Raw genomic sequence first — 22,736 nt, 5'->3', positions numbered from 1 at the left:
TATGACTTTTGAGCAAATTTAAAGGGAAATGACGGGGAAGGGGCAAATTAGCTTTCAAGGGGAGCAAATGCTGTTTAAATTGGTAAGCGGGTTTTAAATATAGAGGGAAAGTGGAGTCATCTTTTTAGACTTTAGTTACATGTAAATATAACTTATGTAGACTTACCTTCTAATTCTATAGACTATTAAAAAAAAACCACACACACAACTCGGAACTATTTCTAATTCACTTGGACTACTGATATGCAAACCTAAAAACAAAAAGAAAAATATCATAAAATAGTGATTGAAAGATTCATAACACTTTAAAAGGATAATTCAGACACGTGTTACACGGGGAGCATGTTTGTTTACATATAATAATGTCACGTGATCGCGCACTGACCTCGCATGCTGCATCGCCCTTACACTTCACTAATACATGTACATAACCATTTTCATGCAAACATGCAACGTGAATGTGATTGGTTATCAAATAATACAAAAATAATGCATGAACCGTTGAAGAAGAAATTATTTCATCAAATAGAGTGGATTTTCACTTTCGACACGAATAGGTCGAGTTGACATTCCTGTCATCGGAGATAGTATTGAGATAAAAGGGATAAAACGGACCGTCAAAAAGGTCTAGAGAATCACATCAGTAGAACCTTAACATAAATAAGTAATACTTGCCAACATTTCTCTAATTGATAACCTATAGAACTGAAATTTCACAAAAATACCGGTAAATAATTTTGTTGTGATGCTGGTTAAATTGGCGCTAAATAAATATTCTTACTCCTATTGCTTCATGTAAAAAAAAATGTATAGAATTGAATTCGACTACAGTTCAGAATAAAAAATAGTGAATATGCAAAAGCCAGGTAATATGTTAATGATAAAGTGTGTATAAATTTTCGTAAACGAAGTTACCCGTATACTTCCCCAAGAATTACATTTGAGCGCAAAGTTCTGTAATTGTGTGATATGGTTTTGGGTTTATGTAACATAATTTAGACTGGGATCCTGGCTAATCTTGACCTTACGACGCGCAGCTAGATTGGGCCGGATCCCAGTCTAATGTAACATCGTAGAACTCAGGAGGGTCTGGATGAGGGGGTCTGTTATTCTGTAAACATTTAATTTTCACCCCTTTTTTCTCTAATCTTTAAAAAATTAACCCCTTTTTTCTCTAATCTTCCAAAAATGAACCTTTCTTTTCTCTAATCTTCTATTTTTTGGCCCATTATTCTCTAATATTCATTTTTTAAGGGCATTATTCTTTAATCATTTAACCCCATCCAAACCCTCACTCAGGGTAACGGAATTTTTTGCGTTGCTATTAGATCATTGAGGCCATCTATTTTTATTGCGGGTTCCACATATTTAAATCGGAATTATAGAAAAAATGGAATGTTGTGAGCAGAATCAAAACAGAAATGATGAACACTGCAACATTTCCAGAAAAATATAAATAGGATGGAGGATCTGTGTATTCACATTATTTGTAAAACTCTCCTTATTCATGTGAAGCGTGTGCTTTACATCGAGGCTTATTCTTTACATCGAGGCTTATTATGCTAATCATTGACGCCACAGTACTTCAACCAATCAGACAATGTTTATTTGGGGCATTCGATCGATTTTAACTCAGATTTTGGAATATTTCAATCGAAATTATAGAAAAATGGAATGTTGCTGGTACATATAAAATAGAAAATGATGAATACTTTTAGCTAAAGATAATTTGGATGGGGGTTCTGTGTATTCACATTATTTGCACAACTCTCCTTACTGATGCCATATTTTGGAATTTCCGTGACCTAAATGGTTCGCGAAAATTAATATTTTTATATATAGTATAGTAATAACGGCATTTGACTATAATACTCTGTTAATTCGCTATATCACTAAGGTAAATGTAACGGTATTTGACTATAATACTCTGTCAATTTGCTATATCACTAAGATATATTTATATATTATAACGGCATTTGACGATAATACTCTGTTAATTCGCTATATCACTAAGGTAAATGTATATACTATAACGGCATTTGACTATAATACTCTGTCAATTTGCTATATCACTAAGATATATTTATATATTATAACGGCATTTGACTATAATACTCTGTTAATTCGCTATATCACTAAGGTAAATGTATATACTATAACGGCATTTGACTATAATACTCTGTCAATTTGCTATATCACTAAGATATATTTATATATTATAACGGCATTTGACGATAATACTCTGTTAATTCGCTATATCACTAAGGTAAATGTATATACTATAACGGCATTTGACTATAATACTCTGTCAATTTGCTATATCACTAAGATACATTTATATACTATAACGGCATTTAACTATAATACTCTGTTAGTTCGCCATATCACTAAGATACATTTATATACTATAACGGCATTTGACGATAATACTCTGTTAATTCGCTAAGGTAAATTTATATACTATAACGGCATTTGACGATAATACTCTGTTAATTTGCTATACCACTAAGATAAATGTATATACTATAACGGCATTTGACTATACTACTCTGTTAGTTCGCTATATCCCTAAGATACATTTATATACTATAACGGAATTTGACTATAAAACTCTGTCAATTCGCTATATCACTAAGATAAATTTATATACTATAACGGCATTTGACTATAGTACTCTGTCAATTCGCTATATCACTGAGATACATTTATATATTATAACGGAATTTGACTATAATACTCTGTCAATTCGCTATATCACTAAGGTAAATTTATATACTATAACGGCATTTGACTATAATACTCTGTCAATTTGCTATATCACTAAGATAAATTAATATACTACATACAGACACTTTGATACAACATGTAGTTAGCTTTTCATATTATTCTGTCATTTCACTTTGTTATGAAGATAATATTTCATACTATGGAGACATCTTGATATAACATTGAGCTACATTTTCATATTGATTTGTCATTTTAATAAACTATTTTGTGATATTGCTACGTTATAAAGATACATTTCAAACTATAAAGACATTATAATATAACATTAAGCAACTTTATCATACTTCTTTGTCACATCAGTATATTATAACAATACATTTGTATACTATACAATCACCTTGATATAACATGGAACAATTTTGTCATACTATTATGTCGATTCTAATTATAAAAAAAAGACCGTGAAGGAAATCGTTTAGCGGACCTTATGGAATCGCTTTCAAGATGAAGGAATTAATCGACTCTAATGTTGCATTTGCCATGATAGTCGGATCCAGGGGGACTGGAGGGGGTGGGGGCTTTTTTGTTGAAAAAAAATGGTTGCTTATACAGGGAACTTGTACCAATTTCCCCTGTACCCATAATAATTTAGCCGTATTCTTGAATATTATTATTAACTAAAAGCTGAGAGATAGTCCAGATCGGTAGATGTTTGAAATGACATTATTGTTGAATCATTATGATCTGTAAAAAAATGAAGTAAACAAATCAATGCTGAAAGTCGATTAATCTTTACTTTTCTATCTACATTTTACGAATTTTCCTAGCGTTTTACAAAGACATCGTCGGACCAGAAAGGGGGTGGGTGGCACTTCAATACTCAATTAATAAGGGGTGCCGCTGGGGTTCGTGTACGCTACCCTTTCCGTATAATCATGGTTTTTCAAATGTATAGCATTTAAACATTTGCGTATGTGAAAGTGTAACCTTTTTACATTTTGGTTGGTTTTATCTGGTGTGTTAAAAAAATGACTACCAAAGTGTCGAAGAGGGACTATTTGTGATAGAAACATAGCCATGCAATTTCGGCTGTGAAAAAATACCGTGCTTTTTAAATAACAAGTAATGGGAACTTTTTTGTGTCATATCATATATTTCTGATAATATCTACCTATTCACATACTATTAAGTTGAAAAAATGAAACCTTTTTCAGCTTAAATAAAATTGAGGATGAAAATAGGGAATGTGTCCGAGACAACAACCCGACCATAGAGCAGCCAATAACCGAAAGCCACTAATGGGTCTTTGTGTTAATCTTTGATTTACGTACCCAAACCGAACGACAATCCCCGCACCAACATCAGATCGGAACGATACTATCGAGAACCTGTAAAAGTTGAAACAAAATAGAAACGAACGAAAAAAACTAAAATAAACGAAACAAAATAAAAGTTAAACAAATATATAATACTAAACATCGATGAGAAATATATATATATACTATATCCCGTTGAATTTTAAGTTTTAGACTGGATTGTTAATTGAAACAAAAATGGATGAAAATGATGAGCTAGTGTTTATGGTCCAGTAACAAATATTACATTCATATCGGAACAGGAGTAAGTTATGGTGGTTTGAATATGAGAATGTTTCATACAAGGCATACATGCTTACAGTTGAATTTTATACGTTTCAAGTGCACAAAAAGCAGTCTGCAAAGACGACATTTCATCCTTCCAGGACGCATTTTTCCTACTCGTATCAGACAAGCTCTCCCTGCTTAACTGCACTGACACGTATATAATAAGTAACATTTCAAGTTGATTATTAATTATTTTTTTCTGGTGACAGCACAAATCCATTAACATTAGAGAAAGTGTAAAAGCGACCTGAACAACAGAAGAGGTAGGCGAAAATATCAGAAATATATAAGATTAAAAATAAATGTCATTTCTTGTTCAATAAAAAGTCAAAAATCTGGGTGTTCATGGCTGTGTTTCTGTCCTCAAGTGTTCCCTCTTGTCACTTTGGTAGTCAATTTTTCAACACACCTTATGAAACCAAACCCAAATGGAAAAAAATCACACTTTCGCATGCGCGAATTTTGACACAAATTTTGAAATATTATGCATTTTAAGAATCTTAATTTTACGAAAAGGGTAAGGTACCGGAACCCCAACGGCACCCCTATCAATTTAGTATTGAAATGCACCCCTCCCTCTTTGACCCGAAGGTATCTATAAAACGCTAGATAAATTCGTAAAATAAATAGAAAAGTAAAGATTCATCAACTTTCAGCATTGATTTGTTTACTTCATTCTACAGATCATTATGATTTTAACAATACTGTCATTTTAAACATATACCAATCTGGCTCTCAGCTTTTTGTTAATACTAATATAAAAAAATACAGCTAAATTGTATTGAGTACGGAGAAAGTTGGAACACTTTTATACATTTTGCACCGTACCTGTCAATAATTTACAAACACGTGCTTAAAGTTAACTATCTAAAAAGTACAGGTTGCTTTCATGTTAAAATTTGGGGAAAAGAATATAGGTCATCTTTTTGTTTTAAGCTTGTAAGTTATTCATTTTTTAGTTTGTTTATTTTTTAGGGATACCAGCCTGTAAATTAACTATGTGTAAATATCTGAGTTTGATTGTATAGTAACTTGTATGTGAGGGCCTCAGGGAAGATTCGCTTATTGTAACTATCTGATATAAAGAAGTCGGAGATGTGGTGTGATTGTCAATGAGACAACTTTCCACTAGAGACCAAATAACACAGAAATTATAGGTCACCGTACGGCCTTCAACAATGAGCAAATCACATACCGCATAGTCAGATATAAAAACGCAGAAATGGTCAAAATGACAATGTAAAACAATTCAAACGAGAAAACTAACGGCCCAATTTATGTACAAATAAAATGAACGAAAAATAAATATGTAACACATAAACAAGCGACAACTACTGAAATGCTGGCCCCTGACTTGGGACAGAAACAAACATAAAACATATGGCACGGTTAAACATGTTAGCGGGATCTCAACCTTCCATCTTGGACAGTGCTATAACAGTACAATTCACTACAATATAAGAACGAATTATAAAAAAAATCAGTTGAAAAAGTCTTAACTCATTAGATGGATTGAAGAAATACAAATACTACAAATACAAGTGGACTTGGCCGGGTACTTGTACACCCCAACAACAAAAAGACGCTAAGCAAAGATCTGAGAGTACTCGTAGTTACTGAGAGCTAGGTCAAAAGTCACTAACAACTAATAAAAAAAATCATGCATCTTAGACTAAATTATCAATCAGTACACATCCAACATCCAATGGATTTAGTCGGTGTAAAGACGTCATACACAGTCAGAGAAAACATGACCTTGTACAATGCCATGATACAGGTATCGACAGATTGTAGATCCATGAATGTTTATATGTATATAACTTTATAGAAATATTTAGTTTGCTTTTAATTTTACTGATAACAAAATCATTATTAATACCGATAAAAAAAACAATATTTATCGATCAAATTACAGTTTTGAATTGGTTTACTAGTATTTAAAGGATCGATAAGTTTACCAGAATCGTTTCTAAATTTCAAGGCACGGTAAACAACATCCGTAAAGATGAGGATGTGCTAACCCGTTGAAATAAGTTTCTAAAGGCACAACCAAACTTCAAAAATCTTTATTATATCTATGGAAGAGCAAAAGTTTGAAGACATTTGTGGTAACGAAATTCGTGGCTTGAGTTACCCTCTTTAAAAAAAAAAATTTATTATATTATTACTGTATGTGTCGCCCATCGTGTCTTTTCAGCTCCGCATCGCTAAAGTCGATAAATTCATTCATCATGAAAGCGATTTCATAGGGTCCGCAAAACAATTTTCTTCACGGTCTTTTTTTTTTACTTTTACAATCGATGTTGCTGATGAATTTCGCGGTGAATTTTCGCCGCTATTGATAGATTTGTCTTATGGTCTTGTGTTATGGTGAAATGGTCTTATAGCGTAATGAAATAGTCTACTGGTATATCGATGACACCTCGTGATATAAGAATTATTAGTTTGATATTAAAATTTGTCGTTATAAGATAGTTTATGACATAATAGTATGACAAACTGTTCCATGCTATATCGAGATGATTGTATAGTATACAAATGTATTGTTATAACATACTGAGGTGACAAAGTAGTATGAAAAATTGCTTTATGCTATATTACAATGTCTTTATAGCTTGAAATGTATCATTATGACGTAGCAATATCACATAATAGTTGATTAAAATGACAAATCAATATGAAAATGTAGCTCCATGTTATACCACGATGTCTCCATAGTATGAAATATTATCTTCATCACAAAGTGAAATGACAGAATAATATGAAAAGTTAACTACCTGTTGTATCAAAGTGTCTGTATATACAGTTAACTCTCGTTGTCTCGAACTCGGTTGACTCGAAATTTCGGATGAGTCGAAGTTTTCACGTGGTCCCGAACTTTATTCCATACAAAAGTATGTAATTCGACTCCTGATGAGTCGAAATTGGATAAGTCGAAATTTCGGTTGAGTCGAACTAAATTTACGGTCCCAAGATAAACAAAAGCATTTAAAATTCATTTTTTATCTCGAACTAATACACATATGTCAAAACATGACCTCAGGGATTTAAATGGATTGAAGAGTTAATCTGACAATACACGTGTAATTAGATTTCCGGTCACTGACCACTGTATTGATTTATGACATGCTATTTCCATGAGTGTTTACCTAATATTATCCTTTATAGAATTTTTATAAATAATTAGTGATACATTGTTAATGTTCATGAAAAAGTATTTAAAATGTTTACAAAACAATTAATTTGTGATTTACACTAATACGCTTGGGTGTGTATAAAGTGAGGAGTATGGCTTCCGTTGATGATCACATAAAAACTACTCAAACGGCGTCTTTAATCTTGTTATATTTTCTTTTGAAAAGAAATGGTGAGATAAAACAAAATGAATAGAAATTTTCTTAAATCTCTAGTATCCGAGAATAAACAATTTTGTCAGCTATAACCGACCTGAATAACGAAACTATCGATTGGAAATTACAACAAAAAAAAATGTACTCTCTTGGATTTTGATTTAATTGAAACAATTGAATAAGTAAAAATAATGTCATTATAATAATAAAAGACTGTGACATACAAATATATCGATCTGAATACTAGAATATTGATCCCCTTGCCATATTCACCCGGATTTATTTTAGCTTTACCAAGCTATGCAAGAGTTGTGTCCCTTAGATTGTCGAACTTCCGGTGTTCGTTTGAGTCGAACTACGTGTATCTCGAAATATTTCTCTGGTCCGGCTGACTTCGACATAACGAGAGTCGACTGATAGTATATTAATTTATCTTAGTGATATAGCAAATTGACAGAGTATTATAGTCAAATGCCGTTATAGTATATAAATTTATCTTAGTGATATAGCAAATTGAAAGAGTATTATAGTCAAATGCCGTTATAGTATATAAATTTATCTGAATGATATAGCGAATTGACAGAGTATTAAAGTCAAATGCCGTTATAGTATATAAATTTATCTTAGTGATATAGCAAATTGAAAGAGTATTATAGTCAAATGCCGTTATAGTATAAAAATTTATCTGAATGATATAGCGAATTGACAGAGTATTAAAGTCAAATGCTGTTATAGTATATAGATTTATCTTAATGATATAGCGAATTGACAGAGTATTATAGTCAAATGCCGTTATAGTATATAAATGTATCTTAGTGATATAGGACAACGAACCAGAACAACGGATGTAAATGTTTTTGTGGTAAAGTCTGTAAGAATTCTAGAGGTTTGAAGATCCATCAAAGCAGAATGAAATGTGTGCAACCCCATTCTGGCAATCAACGCACAGAGAGATCTGGTCAGACGGAGGAGGAGACCATCCAGGAAGCAAACCACAGTGATGATAGCCTCCCTGTGACCCAGGGTGAGGATGAGCACGAGGAACAGCCTACAGAGGTAGAACAACTTGACGAGGCAGAAGAGATAGAGAGGATATAACCAACAGTCCATAGAGAAGACGGGATAGAAACAACAGTCCGTAGAGAAGACAGGATAGAACCAACAACCCGTAGAGAAGAGAATGAGCCACGCAAAGAGAAGATCAAATGGCCAACTAATGCAGACAAAGCAGCTTGGAAAGCTCTTGACGAAGATTTGGAAAACATCTTAGAGGCAACATTAGCAGGCAGTGTAGACAGAAAGATAACAGCAATGACGTCCATTATTTATTGCGTAGGAAAGGACAGATTTGGAGTGGTACCACAAGGGAAACAACCAACAAAACAAGGTCATAGTAACCGGAGACAGAAGAAGATCAAGGAATTGAGAGGAGACTTGAGAAGGTTAAAGAAGAGGTACAAAGTCGCCAATGAGAATGAAAGATTACCATTACAGCAGTTAAGAAAGGAAACTATGGAGAAACTTAAGACACTTACAAGAGCAGAAACTCATAGAAGAGATAGAAAGAAAAAGGCAAAGGTGAGAGCAACATTTACAGCAAACCCATTTCAGTATATGAAGCGATTATTTGGAGCGAGAGGATCTGGTAAACTGGAAAACTCGAGGGAAGAAGTGGAAGAACATCTCAGTAAGACCCACAGTGATGAGAGACGAGGAGAAGACCTGGAAGAATGTGAGAAATTGTTAACACCAGAGGAGCCAAAAGAACAGTTTGATGAGTCAGACCTGAAGTTCCAAGAAGTGCAGGACGTAGTGAGAAAAGCAAGAGCAGGGTCAGCACCAGGACCAAATGGTATTTCATATAGGGTATATAAGAACTGTCCCAGATTGATCAGAAGGTTGTGGAAGCTATTAAAAGTAATTTGGAGAAGGAGAAAGATGACAGAGTCATGGTACAAGGCAGAAGGATGTTTTATACCAAAAGAAGAGAACTCCAGGAAAGTTGAACAGTTTAGAACCATCTCCCTATTGAACATTGAGGGGAAGATATTCCTGGCAGTTTTAGCAAGGAGAACGACGAGGTACCTGCTTGGCAACGAATATATAGATATCGCAGTCCAGAAAGGAGGCATGCCTGAAGTATCTGGTTGCATCGAACACACCAGCGTTATAACACAGATTTTAAGAGAAGCAAAGGAGAAGAAAAGGGACTTAGCAGTGTTTTGGCTCGATCTGGCTAATGCTTATGGGTCCATACCTCACAAACTAGTAGACCTGACATTGGAGAGGTATCATGTTCCAACAACTATCAGAACTATGCTGCGAGAGTATTTTGACAAGATTGAAATGAGGTTCACAGCTGGAGACTTCACCACAGCTTGGCAGAGACTTGAAGTTGGAATACTAACGGGGTGTACAGTATCAGTAGTCCTGTTTGCAGCAGCAATGAACTTAATTGTAAAATCAGTAGAAAAACCAAGTAGAGGACCATTATTGTCATCAGGGGTCAGGCAACAACCAGTAAGAGCTTTTATGGATGATATGACAGTGACAGCAAAAACAGTCATAGAGGAAAGATGGACTTTAGAGGAATTGGAAAGGATGATTAAGTGGGCCAGAATGAAGTTCAAACCAAGTAAATCTAGAAGTTTGATAGTGAGGAAAGGCAAAGTGCAAGATGAGACATTTGAGTTAGCAGGTGAAAAGATACCAACAGTTGGAGAGAAACCAGTGAAATGCCTAGGAAAAAAGTTTGATGCAACACTAGCAGATATGGTAAACATGGGTGAAGTTCAAGTGCAATTGGTAGAATGGCTGACGAAGATAGACAAAAGTGGGCTCCCAGGAAGATATAAGGCCTGGATATATCAACATGGGGTCTTACCAAGGATATTGTGGCCATTACTAGTTTACGAGTTCCCATTGTCCAAAGTGGAGGCCTTAGAGAGAAAGATCAGTGCATGCCTAAGAAGATGGTTGGGTGTGCCAAGAAGTTTCAGCAGCATTGGATTGTACAGCACAGGAACAAAGCTACAATTACCAATGAAGGCATTGACAGAAGAGTATAAAGTTACAAAGACAAGACAGGTTATGACTTTGAGAGACAGCAAAGATGCTAAAGTGAGAGGAGCCAAAGTAAAGATCAGGACAGGAAGAAAATGGAAAGCAGAGGAAGCAGTTAAGGAAGCTGAGGAGACCAGACTAAAGCACAGTGTCATCGTTGGTGTAACAGCAGTTGGTAGACAAGGATTTGGTATGACAACAAAACCAAGGTGGGATACAGCAAATGAGAAGGGACGGAGGGAACTGGTGCAACAGGAAATACGACAGATGGAAGAAGAGAGTAGGAATGTTAAGGCAGTAGGAATGAAACAACAGGGTAGTTGGTTGAATTGGCAAGGAGCTAGAAGCAGGGCTTTGACCTGAAGCGAGATTTGGAGTATGGAGGGATACTGATTGAGTTTTCTCCTAAGATCAGTGTATGATGTTTTACCAGGCCCATCAAACCTCTATACCTGGGGGTTGATAGAAGACCCAACATGCACCTTATGCAAAGACAAACCAGCATCTCTACAGCATGTGTTGTCAGCATGTCCAGTCGCACTGAAAGATGGAAGATATACATGGAGGCATGACAGTGTATTGAAAACAATAGCAGCAAAGTTGGATACCACCAGGAGAAAGAAGAGAAAGATGCAGAAGAACATCACATTTGTAAATTTTGTGAGGGCTGGAGAAAAGAAAGACAACCAGGCAGAAGGTTTAGGGATACTTGGAACAGCATCAGACTGGCAGATGACAGCAGACATACATCAACGAATGAGTTTCCCAGCAGAAATAGCAGCAACATCGCTAAGACCAGATATAGTCATTTGGTCACAGGGAACTAGGCAGGCGGTCTTGCTGGAACTAACAGTCCCATGGGAATACAGAATAGAGGAAGCTTATGAAAGAAAGATGGCAAAATACCAGCAGCTAGTAGAGGATTGCAAACAGCGGGGATGGAGGACGTGGTGTATGGCAATAGAAGTCGGATGCAGAGGCTTTGCAGGACAGTCAATGTGGCGGGCACTTAGGACCTTGGGAGTGGTAGGAGCAGAGAGGAAGAAAATGATTACAGAAGTGTGTAGAGAAGCAGAAGTGGCATCACAATGGATTTGGAGGAAAAGAGACGAAGTGTGGAAAAGTGCAAAGTGATAGAACAATGAACAGTTATTGTGTAGATAATGGACAGATATAGATATACAGAACAGCATTCAGTTACAGAAGAAAAGCAATGACATCAGCTGAGACATCGGAGCCGTGTAGGCCATCCAGTTCCAAGTTCAGATTGATCACCTGAGCCGGCGCACCTCTGGAGGTTGTTGTGGAATAGCGCCGAAACAGCCAAGGAAGGAGGACTCCACCTGATGATGGAATTGGATTAGCATTCCTTTGATGTTTACAAGGTAATACATTTACCTTAGTGATATAGCAAATTGACAGAGTAATATAGTCAAATGCCGTTATAGTATATAAATGTATCTTAGTGATATAGCAAACTGACAGAGTATTATAGTCAAATGCCTTTATAGCATATACATTTATCTTAGTGATATAGCAAATTGACAGAGTATTATAGTCAAATGCCGTTATAGTATATAAATGTATCTTAGTGATATAGCAAATTGACAGAGTATTATAGTCAAATGCCGTTATAGTATATAAATGTATCTTAGTGATATAGCAAATTGACAGAGTATTATAGTCAAATGCCTTTATAGTATATACATTTACCTTAGTGATATAGCAAATTGACAGAGTATTATAGTCAAATGCCTTTATAGTATATAAAGGAGTAGGTTCAGTAAGACCCCTTTTGGGCCCCAAAATATAGCAGTTTTACAAAATTGTGATAATGTAATCATGAAGCTATTTATTGGAAAGTAGAATGATTCTGCTACATAAATATGGGCTGTTTTTGACAATACAATGCACTTATATCGGGTAACTGGTATCATAAAGTCATGCTAAATTACTGAAATCTTCACAAAATTAGCATTTTAGTTAAATTTTAGACGGTTTCTGTCTAAAAGGAAAGTGGCCGCATTCGTGTTCATTCATAATATTGAAATGCAAGTTGTATTTGACGACAATACATAATATATATAAAGGTTGAGGATGAACACGGATGCGGCCACTTTCATTTTTGACAAAATCTATCTGAAAAGTGACGATTTTGGGCAAATTTGATAGATTTTTCATATTTAAGCTTGAATCGGAGCGTTTTTAATGACTTAAGCAGTTCAAATCTTTCACAAACACTAATTAAATCAATTGAAATAGACACTTAAGGTGGTATGGGAGTCTAAAATAAAAATGATAGAATTTGTTCATACTTTGCCAAAACGTTGTATCTATTGATACATGTTGAAAAATATAATAAAAATGATAGGTCACCGCGCATTTTCTCAAGCTACAGGACGGGACAAAATGACACATTTTGTATGGATTATACAGGGAAAAACACCATATTGTGATTAGAAACTAAACAAAATGATAGAATTGTTAAATACTTCAGGAAAAGATAGCTTTCAGACACTGCTTTGAGAATATCAAAAGAAAAGATAGGGTCACCGTACATTTTTTCCAGCTAAAATACAAAATAGGAAAATTCCATACAGAATCCTTCAGAAAATGCACTTTTTTAGAGTTATCTCCCCTTAAAATGCCAATTTTTAAAAAAGATAAAAACAACCAAAAATAATTAACATTTGCAAAAATATCAATATTTAGAAGTTATATTCTTATAAATTGGTACTTTTAAATGAAAATGTACATTAAACATCTGCATACCTGCATCAAATTTTGCTAACTTGATGGAAAATCTGGACCTTTGATTCTCTGTTTTTTACAATCCAAGATGGAGGAAGACACCCATACCACCTTAAGTGTTTAAAAAGTGTCTAAAATATTTCGTCAGATGAACTTGAAAATTGAGGCCAAAATCGGCCCTTACCGGACCTACTCCTTTATCTTAGTGATATAGCGAATTGACAGAGTATTATAATAGTCAAATGCCGTTATAGTATATAAATTTATCTTAGTGATATAGCGAATTGACAGAGTATTATAGTCAAATGCCGTTATAGTATATAAATGTATCTTAGTGATATAGCAAATTGACAGAGTATTATAGTCAAATGCCGTTATAGTATATAAATGTATCTTAGTGATATAGCAAATTGACATAGTATTATAGTCAAATGCCTTTATAGCATATACATTTATCTTAGTGATATAGCAAATTGACAGAGTATTATAGTCAAATGCCGTTATAGTATATAAATGTATCTTAGTGATATAGCGAATTGACAGAGTATTATAGTCAAATGCCGTTATAGTATAGAACATTTACCTTAGTGATATAGCAAATTGACAGAGTATTATAGTCAAATGCCTTTATAGTATAGAACATTTTCTTCATGATATATCTTTACCTTTAATGATATGGTTCTTGTTATCATAAGGCAGCTGATGCGTTCCATAATTCTTCATAACAGTATTATCAGTACATAATAGCTTTAATAAACCAATATTTTTACATTCGACAATATCTTTCTTTTCACATTAAGTATCGTTCAAACTCACAATAAACCAAATAACTAACAGTAGTGACTTTCATCCTTAACATAAGTTTTGATAAGTTCATTTGAACTTGTTTTATTTATTGTGTCTGTTTATTTAACGCATCAATGTAAATATAACGGAATTTGATGAGACTGTCATTAAAGTGAGAGGGTTAGCGCTATAGAACCAGGTTTAATCCACCATTTTCTACATTTGAAAATGCCTGTACCAAGTCAGGAATATGACAGTTCTTGTCCATTCGTTTTTGATACGTTTTGTTATTTGATTTTGCCATGTGATTATGGACTTTCCGAATTCATTTTCCTCTAACTTCAGTATTTTTGTGATTTTACTTTTTTTTCAATATCATCACATTTGTGATTTCCCCAAACATCACAACTATTATTCAAAATACTTGCTGCATACGTGTAAAACAATGGCAGCATAGTTTCAAAATTAAAACAGTCAACCTGCAATTTACTTTATAAACTAAATAATGCTTTACGACCTTGGTTTGCAAATGATGTTTGGGTATATGTGAAATAACCATTATATCTAAATAAAATACAAAGATGTACAAATCCATCACACATGTCTATGGAAGTTCCATTTGAATACCATCTCTCATTTGCTTTAACTTGACCTCTGTTTCTAACTATAACAGTTTTTGTTTTTAAAGTAATTAATAAATAAATTGTACTTAATAAATTAGAATTGACATTTAAACAATAATTATCAACTATCTTTTGTAAATCTTCATTATTTTTGCTGAACAATGCTGTGTCATCTGCATACATAAGTACATACAAGTTCAACATTTTTATCTCAGATGATTAATATCCTTGACTATAAAGATCTATTTCCATGTCATTTACGTACAATGAGTATACAAATGGGGATAATGATTCCCCTGCATTAAACCAACATTACTATTAAAGAAATTTGAGTAAATACCATCAAATGTAACACAACATTTAAGTTTTGAATACATAGATTTTAATACATTTAATAATTACCAGTTACACCTAATCTAATAAGTCGTACATTTTGTAAATTATTCAAATGGAACTTCCATAGACATGTGTGATGGATTTGTACATCTTTGTATTTTCGTGTTGTTTATTCTTTAGTTTTCTATGTTGTGTCATGTGTACTATTGTTTTTCTGTTTGTCTTTTTCATTTTTAGCCATGGCGTTGTCAGTTTGTTTTAAATTTATGAGTTTGACTGTCCCTTTGGTATCTTTCGTCCCTCTTTTGTAATAGTAAGAGTTCAATGATAAGTTAATATCAATATTAACTTAATTATTGAACTTTTACTGACTTACAAACCGTCAAAAATATAAGAAAAGTACATAAAAAGCACTTGCAGAAACCTAGTTCCCCTGACCTGGACGAGTCTAAAAATGTTCAACTTAAATGGTAGTTAAACAGTACTCAGACTAATATATACCATTAACAGTTACCAAATTGAAATGAAAACGGGTAATTTAATGGTATTACATCATGTAATTATTTATTTATGATAAAACAATTTAGCAGATTCAGATTCAATATTTTATTAAAGTCTCACTACTTGCAATACATAAATATACAGTACATACAGAGTATATACACAATATAAAACTGACAATACACAAATATGAAATACAAGTACCATTCTATTAAGAATTATGAGAGACTGTAAAACAATTTCTATATAAAACTAGTATAAATACATACGATTATTAAAATAATTTCATTTAAAGAAAATAAAAAGGTATTTCTTCTTTAAAATATCAAAGCAGGTTTTAACAACCATATCATAACAATTAATGTTAAATAAATAAACACATTTATCATCATCAGACAAATCATTAAAATCTACATTATATTTCATAGCTTCACTATATAGACAAAAGCGCAAATCTGCATATAAAGGACATGATAGTATTACATGTTTTTCGTCTTCTATGTTATCATTACACATAAAACACACTCTTTCGTCTACATTTTTATTTTCATACCGCCCTGTTTCAATTCTCAACGGAGCTACTCCTCATCTAGATTTAGCAAAAGCACTTTTATATCTATTAGATAAAAATTTTAGATAAATATAATTCATTTCCATAACTGTCTTTAAGCAATTTATAAGTCCGCAATTTTTTACCGACATCTTGTGTCAATATTCTATTTTGCCAGTTTTCTGTATACTTATCAAGTAAAAATTCTTCTATCTGCGTAATATTTTGTTTACACAATACATTATTTAAATCAGTATACAAATCTAAATTACATTCTTTAAACTTATACATAATCCTAAAACACCAATTTCTTGAGAAATCAATTAAGTTGATTGATTGTTGTTTGCTTTAGGTCCAGTAGCAAATATTTCATGCATGTTCATGACTATAACACATAAATTTTAAATACAATAGGTAGGTCGTACAATAGAAGGTCGAGAGTGAGGTTGGACGTGAACTTTAAAATACCACTGGAAAATGCGGGTTTATTGAATAAGGGCAGAAATTAAGACTTGAAACAGCTGGCAATAAGCAGACCACTCAAATAATAGGTGAAAGAGCTTTTAATTTGCCGAGAGCGTTAATCCATACAATCTATCCTGAAGTCGATCATCCATGTTAACGTGTAGTTTACAATATCATTTCACGCATCCAATTTAGGTTAGATACATGTACCTTTAGCTCGCCTTGGTAACTGTGAGAATTCTGTGAAACTGTATTGTGTATTGTACTTTAGTTTTTGGTATGATATTTTGTACTACCGATCACGACCGCTCTCCTGGTTGGTCTCGTGTGGGGACGTTCGCCTGGAGAGCGGAAGGTCATTTGTTCGAATCCCGAACGGGTCAAACAAAGACGTTAATTCATATTCTATTTCAACGCTAAACACGTCGCATCATAGAGTAAGAGCACAGACTGGCCGACTCAGAGTCGGAAATGTGTCCGTTTCGGGTGACCTTTCTTCCTGCGAACTAATATCTTTTGAACTTACACGATAAAAACAAAACGACTCAACTTGTCAGTCTAGAAAAAAATGGGGTTAATACTCTTATTATATTTACATGTAATCGTCTTGAATATTGATTTTATTTGCCGCTGGTCATCATCCATTATCATTATTTATTTTACCGTTTTATTATACAGTGAAGTGTTTTTCTTTTACTGGTTTATATTACAACTTTTTAAAATTTCACCGATCAAAATTAAAATATGGCAGGTGAAACTGTTCAACCAAACACTGTTGATTGTTGGGATATCTTTGATGGTAAATAATATTAAATCTAATGTGCCTTTTCGATATATAATATTTGACGGAAAATATTATAGAATTAACTCCGTATAACTATAATTTAGTCATGGGTCGGTTTTGGGCTTATTATTCTGTAAAAGCATCTTTCTATTAAAAAAAGACCGAATGTTGACTCTAAATAATTTTCTTTATCTGTGTCTTTTGGCTGCTGTCGCATTAATGTATACTTTTATCTCCTTTTATTCAAAACCAAATGATTCGCTTGGGTATAGAAATATTGACATCTCTGGATCTCTCCAGTCCCACAGTATACTCTTGGTTATGTGTGGCTTATTGGTTATATAAATACGCAGCTTTGTCCGATCAAAATACAAGAGGAATGTACATGTATATCCGATGCCTGGTGCAGTGAGAATTTCACGCTATCTTTACCTTAAAAACATTAGAAGGAAAGACGATCTACGCACGAGTTGAATGATTGAAATGTGTAAACAACAAGAAAGGTCAGCTAAATCTTTTCAAAAAAGTCGCATGGCTGATTTTAAAAACATTTTTTGTGACTTTTGCTAGAACAATAGAAGATGAAAAAAATATAACAAAATCGATTAGCAAGACAATATCAAAAAATGAATCGCCTAAAATAAGTTGAATCTTTTTATAAATTGTTGTCAACCTTTTTTTATCATTTTATTTTTTTTGCTTTTATGACAACTATCATACCAGTCTGAGATATAAATAAACTTGAAATAGCAAATGTTGTCACCTAGACGAGACAGCCGTCGTTGTACGCTTCAATATATGAGTTATTGCCACTCAATGAAGATTGTTTTTCTGTTCTGTTCCCTACCTTATTAGTTTTGCTGGAAATTATACAATGTAACCCCTGATTTGTAATACGACAACGTTTTTTTATGTTAAAAAAAAAGATTAAATACAAAGAGAAAAATGAGGGAAGAAATGCTAAGATTTACGCATAAAATTCAAATGTAAATAATAATGTAATATATAAAAATTGCAAAACTATTTGAGACTATAATCAACTGAGGACAAATGATTATGATCACTTAATGAAGCTGATTAATTTATTGATCCTTTGTGTCAAGTGGCAAATATGTTATGCATATTCACGACTAGATTCAAAGTGGATCAATCTGAAGCAAATGTTACAAATTTGGAGTGGCACTTTTTAAAATAAGGCAGAGCGTTTGCTAGAGGTAAAACGGATGCCGTTATAGAATAGATTTTAACCACAATGATCGAACTCGTAAGTCAAGGTATTAGCCCTCCTTCCCTCTTTTTTCTCCACGATAGACGAATGCCATAAACAAAACGTCATGAATTTACAATCAAAAACGGCCACTATAAGTAAATGAGATATGGACTTTTTTTTATAAATAAATTCCTTTTGCAGCCAACATATCTCCTTGTTCGGGACAGATAATTATTTCCACAAAATACCGCCTGATTATTGATCGGAGATATTTAAGCAACCAAAAGCACTTTGAATCAAACAAATTCTTAAATTGTAAATTAAGGTATTTTGCTGGGTGTTTTTCCCGATCCTATATCGGACCCCCTGATTTTAAGAGGGCGTATCTAATTTGTCATGCCCGATTAACTTTAAGTAAATTGAACCTCAACTTAAAGATCTGCATTGGGTAAATAAGTTCGAGGTACAATAAGTAGACAATAGAAATCCTTTGTGAAATGAGATCGTCCCAGGTTTCTTAGATAATTATTTTCGTTGAAGAACAACGAAAAATGCACGAGCAGGTTTGTAAGTAACCGTAATTTCATATGTGTGACACTATCAAAAGCCGTTTTATAGTCTACAAGACAACAATAAAACCTTTCAACAGATCTCAAAGATTTGAATTTAAAGAATTCAGAGTGAATACGTCGTCAGTTGTACCATAACCGGGTCAGAAGTCAAACAGGGCATCTGATAGTACATCATGGTTTCTACTCCATTTTGTAAGTCGAGCATTGGTGAGAGTTGTAAACAGCTTTCCAAAAGTGGGACACAAGATATATTCCTCGAAAGTTTCCAGGCTTATTAACGTCACCTTCTTTTTATACAGCGATATTTATACTTTTACCCACAGTTCAAGAAAAATTCCATTTGTAAAAAGACAGTTAAATATTTTACGCAACACAGGTTTAATGAAATTTCTACTCATAATAATGTACTCGTTCATCATATTATCGTATCCTGTAGATTTGTCTCGTATTAATTTTTGTTCGTCTTTTCCGTTAATGGAGCTCATCGAAAATAGTGCATGCATTTTGGCCTGGTAAATCCCGCGGTTGTATTTCCGGGTTTGAATTTCATTTCTTAAAATATTCTTCAAACTTCTCTAAAGGTATTTTATGATGTATATCCTTTTTACTTTTTTAAATTTTCTATAAAATTGTATCGTCATATTCCTGACTTTGGTACAGGCATTTTCAAATGTAGAAAATGGTGGATTGAACCAGGCTTTATAGCGCGGAACCTCTCACTTATATGACAGTCATATCATATTCAAAATAGTTACCTTTATCGGGTTTTCAAGTGTAAGCATAAAAAAATCCATAATTAAAATCCCTCAAACTCGTTTTTGACAATTTTAACAGAATCGTTACAGTTTTAGTTTGAGTATACTTACACTCTTTCTACACTGATGATTTCTGTCTTCCTTTTCCAAAACATTTAACATTGACTAGAGCTGGTAATGGTTACAAGGTATTTACTCTTATCAGATTGTGTGGATACTCTGCCGAAATTCTTTAGTATAACGTTATGCGTACATTGTATGTGCACGTCAGCTATGTTTGAATAAAGGCAACAGTAGTATACCGCTGCTCAAACTCGTAAATCTATGGACAAAAACAAAATCGGAGTAACAAACTAAAACTGAGGGAAACGCATTACATACAAGAGGAGAACAACGACACAACATTAAAATGTAACACACACAGAAACGGACTAAGCATTAGACAAAATCCGATGAGAATAACAAATATAACATCAAAACCAAATACATGAATTTGGGATAGAAAAGTACCGTGACACGTATTATAGTAATGTGAATTCACACTCAAATATAAGAGAAAACAAACGACCCAACGGAAACACATCGTTAAAATGTAACACACACAGAAACAAACCATAATATAACAATGGCCATATTTCTGACTTGGTACAGGACATTTTTAAAGAAAAAAATGGTGGGTTGGACCTGGTTTTGTGGCATGTCAAACCTCGCACTTTAATGGCAATGTTAAATATAACATTAAAATGACATCATAACATAACAGGACTACAATACAAATAAATAGAAGAACATATTAGAAAAAGAAACACATGAATAATAGCTAACAAAAGGCATCAAGTTTAAAATTTAATACGTCAGAAACGCGCATCGTCTACACAGGACTCAATCGTGGCGCCCAGATATAAAAGTTCGAAAGTAAAAAAAGTTCAAAGTTGTACAGCACTGAGGATCAAAAGTTCAAAAAGGTTGTGCCAAATATGACTAGGGTTTTCTGCTTTGGATAAGAACATCCTTATTATTTAGAACAATTTATTATATAACAAAAAGTAAATTTTATCATATGAATATAAAAGATATACATGATAAAACTGAAGTATTGACTAATTACAGAAAACAAAACCCGGATACATTACGAAGACCAACACAAAACATATACTTACCCTACTTAGTCAAGGCCTCATCGCGAAAAGTGAAAAAAGTGACGTCACATAACTGTGTTGATTAAAGACTATTAACATCCAATTGTTTCATAGTAACATTGTTATACTGTAATATTCTTTGACAATTGTTAACTCATATAACATGAGAAAACAAAAATAGAAGTGTTTATTTAATATTAATAAATGAAGAAAAAATCTGTATTTTTCTTACAGCAAGATGGTAATTGTCCTTCTGATACTCTTTCTAATACTGTGCATATATTTAACGCAATAGCTGAAGCAAGGTCATACTGGAAATCGGTTGAATATATTGTGATTAATGTCCTTGATGGTTCTACATACCAATCCAGTTTTGAATGCTGTATATTTGGAGACAAAATGTTTAGCGTGCATCGATCAGAGGCAGTTGTCAAAGACATTTTTCGGTACAGATCGATGAAGTCTGAACTCATAGCTAAAACATATAAGTGCTCAGTAAGGAGCATTAAATTCAAGCCAGTACATATAGGACTTGTGGTAAATGGAAACTCTTGTGATTCATGTCTTACAGTGACGTCGGTCATATATCCCGAAGTCATGTTACATGGTGCAGGTGTATGTGCGAAAATTGCTTTTAATTATCTGAACCCTTCGTATCTTATTGAATGGTTTGAATACCAGATAATGAAGGAAGTAGATACTGTTGTTGTTATGTTACAATACATAAATGGTGAAGCTTTGGAAGTGTTTAGGTACTACGAACAAAAAGGTTTATTGAAAATATTGCCCTATCCAATAGAACTACCAGGGAAAACAGGTAATATCATATATCCTTTTGTCTGTCGATAAAGGAAAAGATTTACCCTTAAATGTACAATTAAAATTCTGCAAACAATATGTTATCTCAGAATATTATTTTTTTTGATAATGGTATTATGGTTTACATAAACCAAATACAAACGTCAAATTTACACATGTTTTCAGATCATTTTAAGTCTTAACAGAAAAAAACAAGGATTTAACTGAGACCATCAAAAGTTGATAAAGGTGAGCGGTCAGTATAAAATAAGTATAGTAAAAGGAAGTGTGTTAAGAGATGCACTGGCAATGTCGATGCAGACATTCTCGTCTTGTGTTCATGCCATTCTTTTCGTATTTGTTTCTACCTTGAGTTTTTTTAAAGGATTTAGGAAAATTAAATGTCTTAAAATTTCTAATAATGACATCTTAACTGATAGCAAACAAAATAAATATGAATAAACAATTTCAATGCACACACGTGAAGTAAATGGCCTGAGCAGTGTGTATTACCAAATGACTGCCATCGCTATAGCTTATAGCTGCGAATTGAAACAGAACAACTCACAGATCTAATACAGTCATATTAGCGACAAATCAAAAGAAGAAAACCAATATGTTGTACAGTTTATATGTGACAGTTTCAGATAAACTAATATTATTTAACACTAATATTAAACGAT

At 33.4% G+C, this 22,736-nt stretch overlaps 1 protein-coding gene across 1 annotated transcript in view; it reads left to right on the top strand.

Moving 5' to 3' along the window:
• The window catches only part of LOC139491909 (uncharacterized), a 52,219-nt gene that overhangs the window by 12,678 nt on the left and 16,805 nt on the right, over positions 1-22,736 (top strand). Inside the window, exon 2 of the mRNA XM_071279843.1 lies at positions 21,490-22,072. Coding sequence (XP_071135944.1) covers positions 21,490-22,072 — 583 coding nt within the window. The remainder of the gene's footprint in view (positions 1-21,489; positions 22,073-22,736) is intronic.

The sequence above is a fragment of the Mytilus edulis genome, chromosome 1, assembly GCF_963676685.1.
Source record: "Mytilus edulis chromosome 1, xbMytEdul2.2, whole genome shotgun sequence".
Taxonomy (NCBI): Eukaryota; Metazoa; Mollusca; class Bivalvia; order Mytilida; family Mytilidae; genus Mytilus; species Mytilus edulis.
The sequence above is the reverse complement of the archived record's forward strand: the minus strand, read 5'-3'. Positions and strand labels throughout refer to the sequence as shown.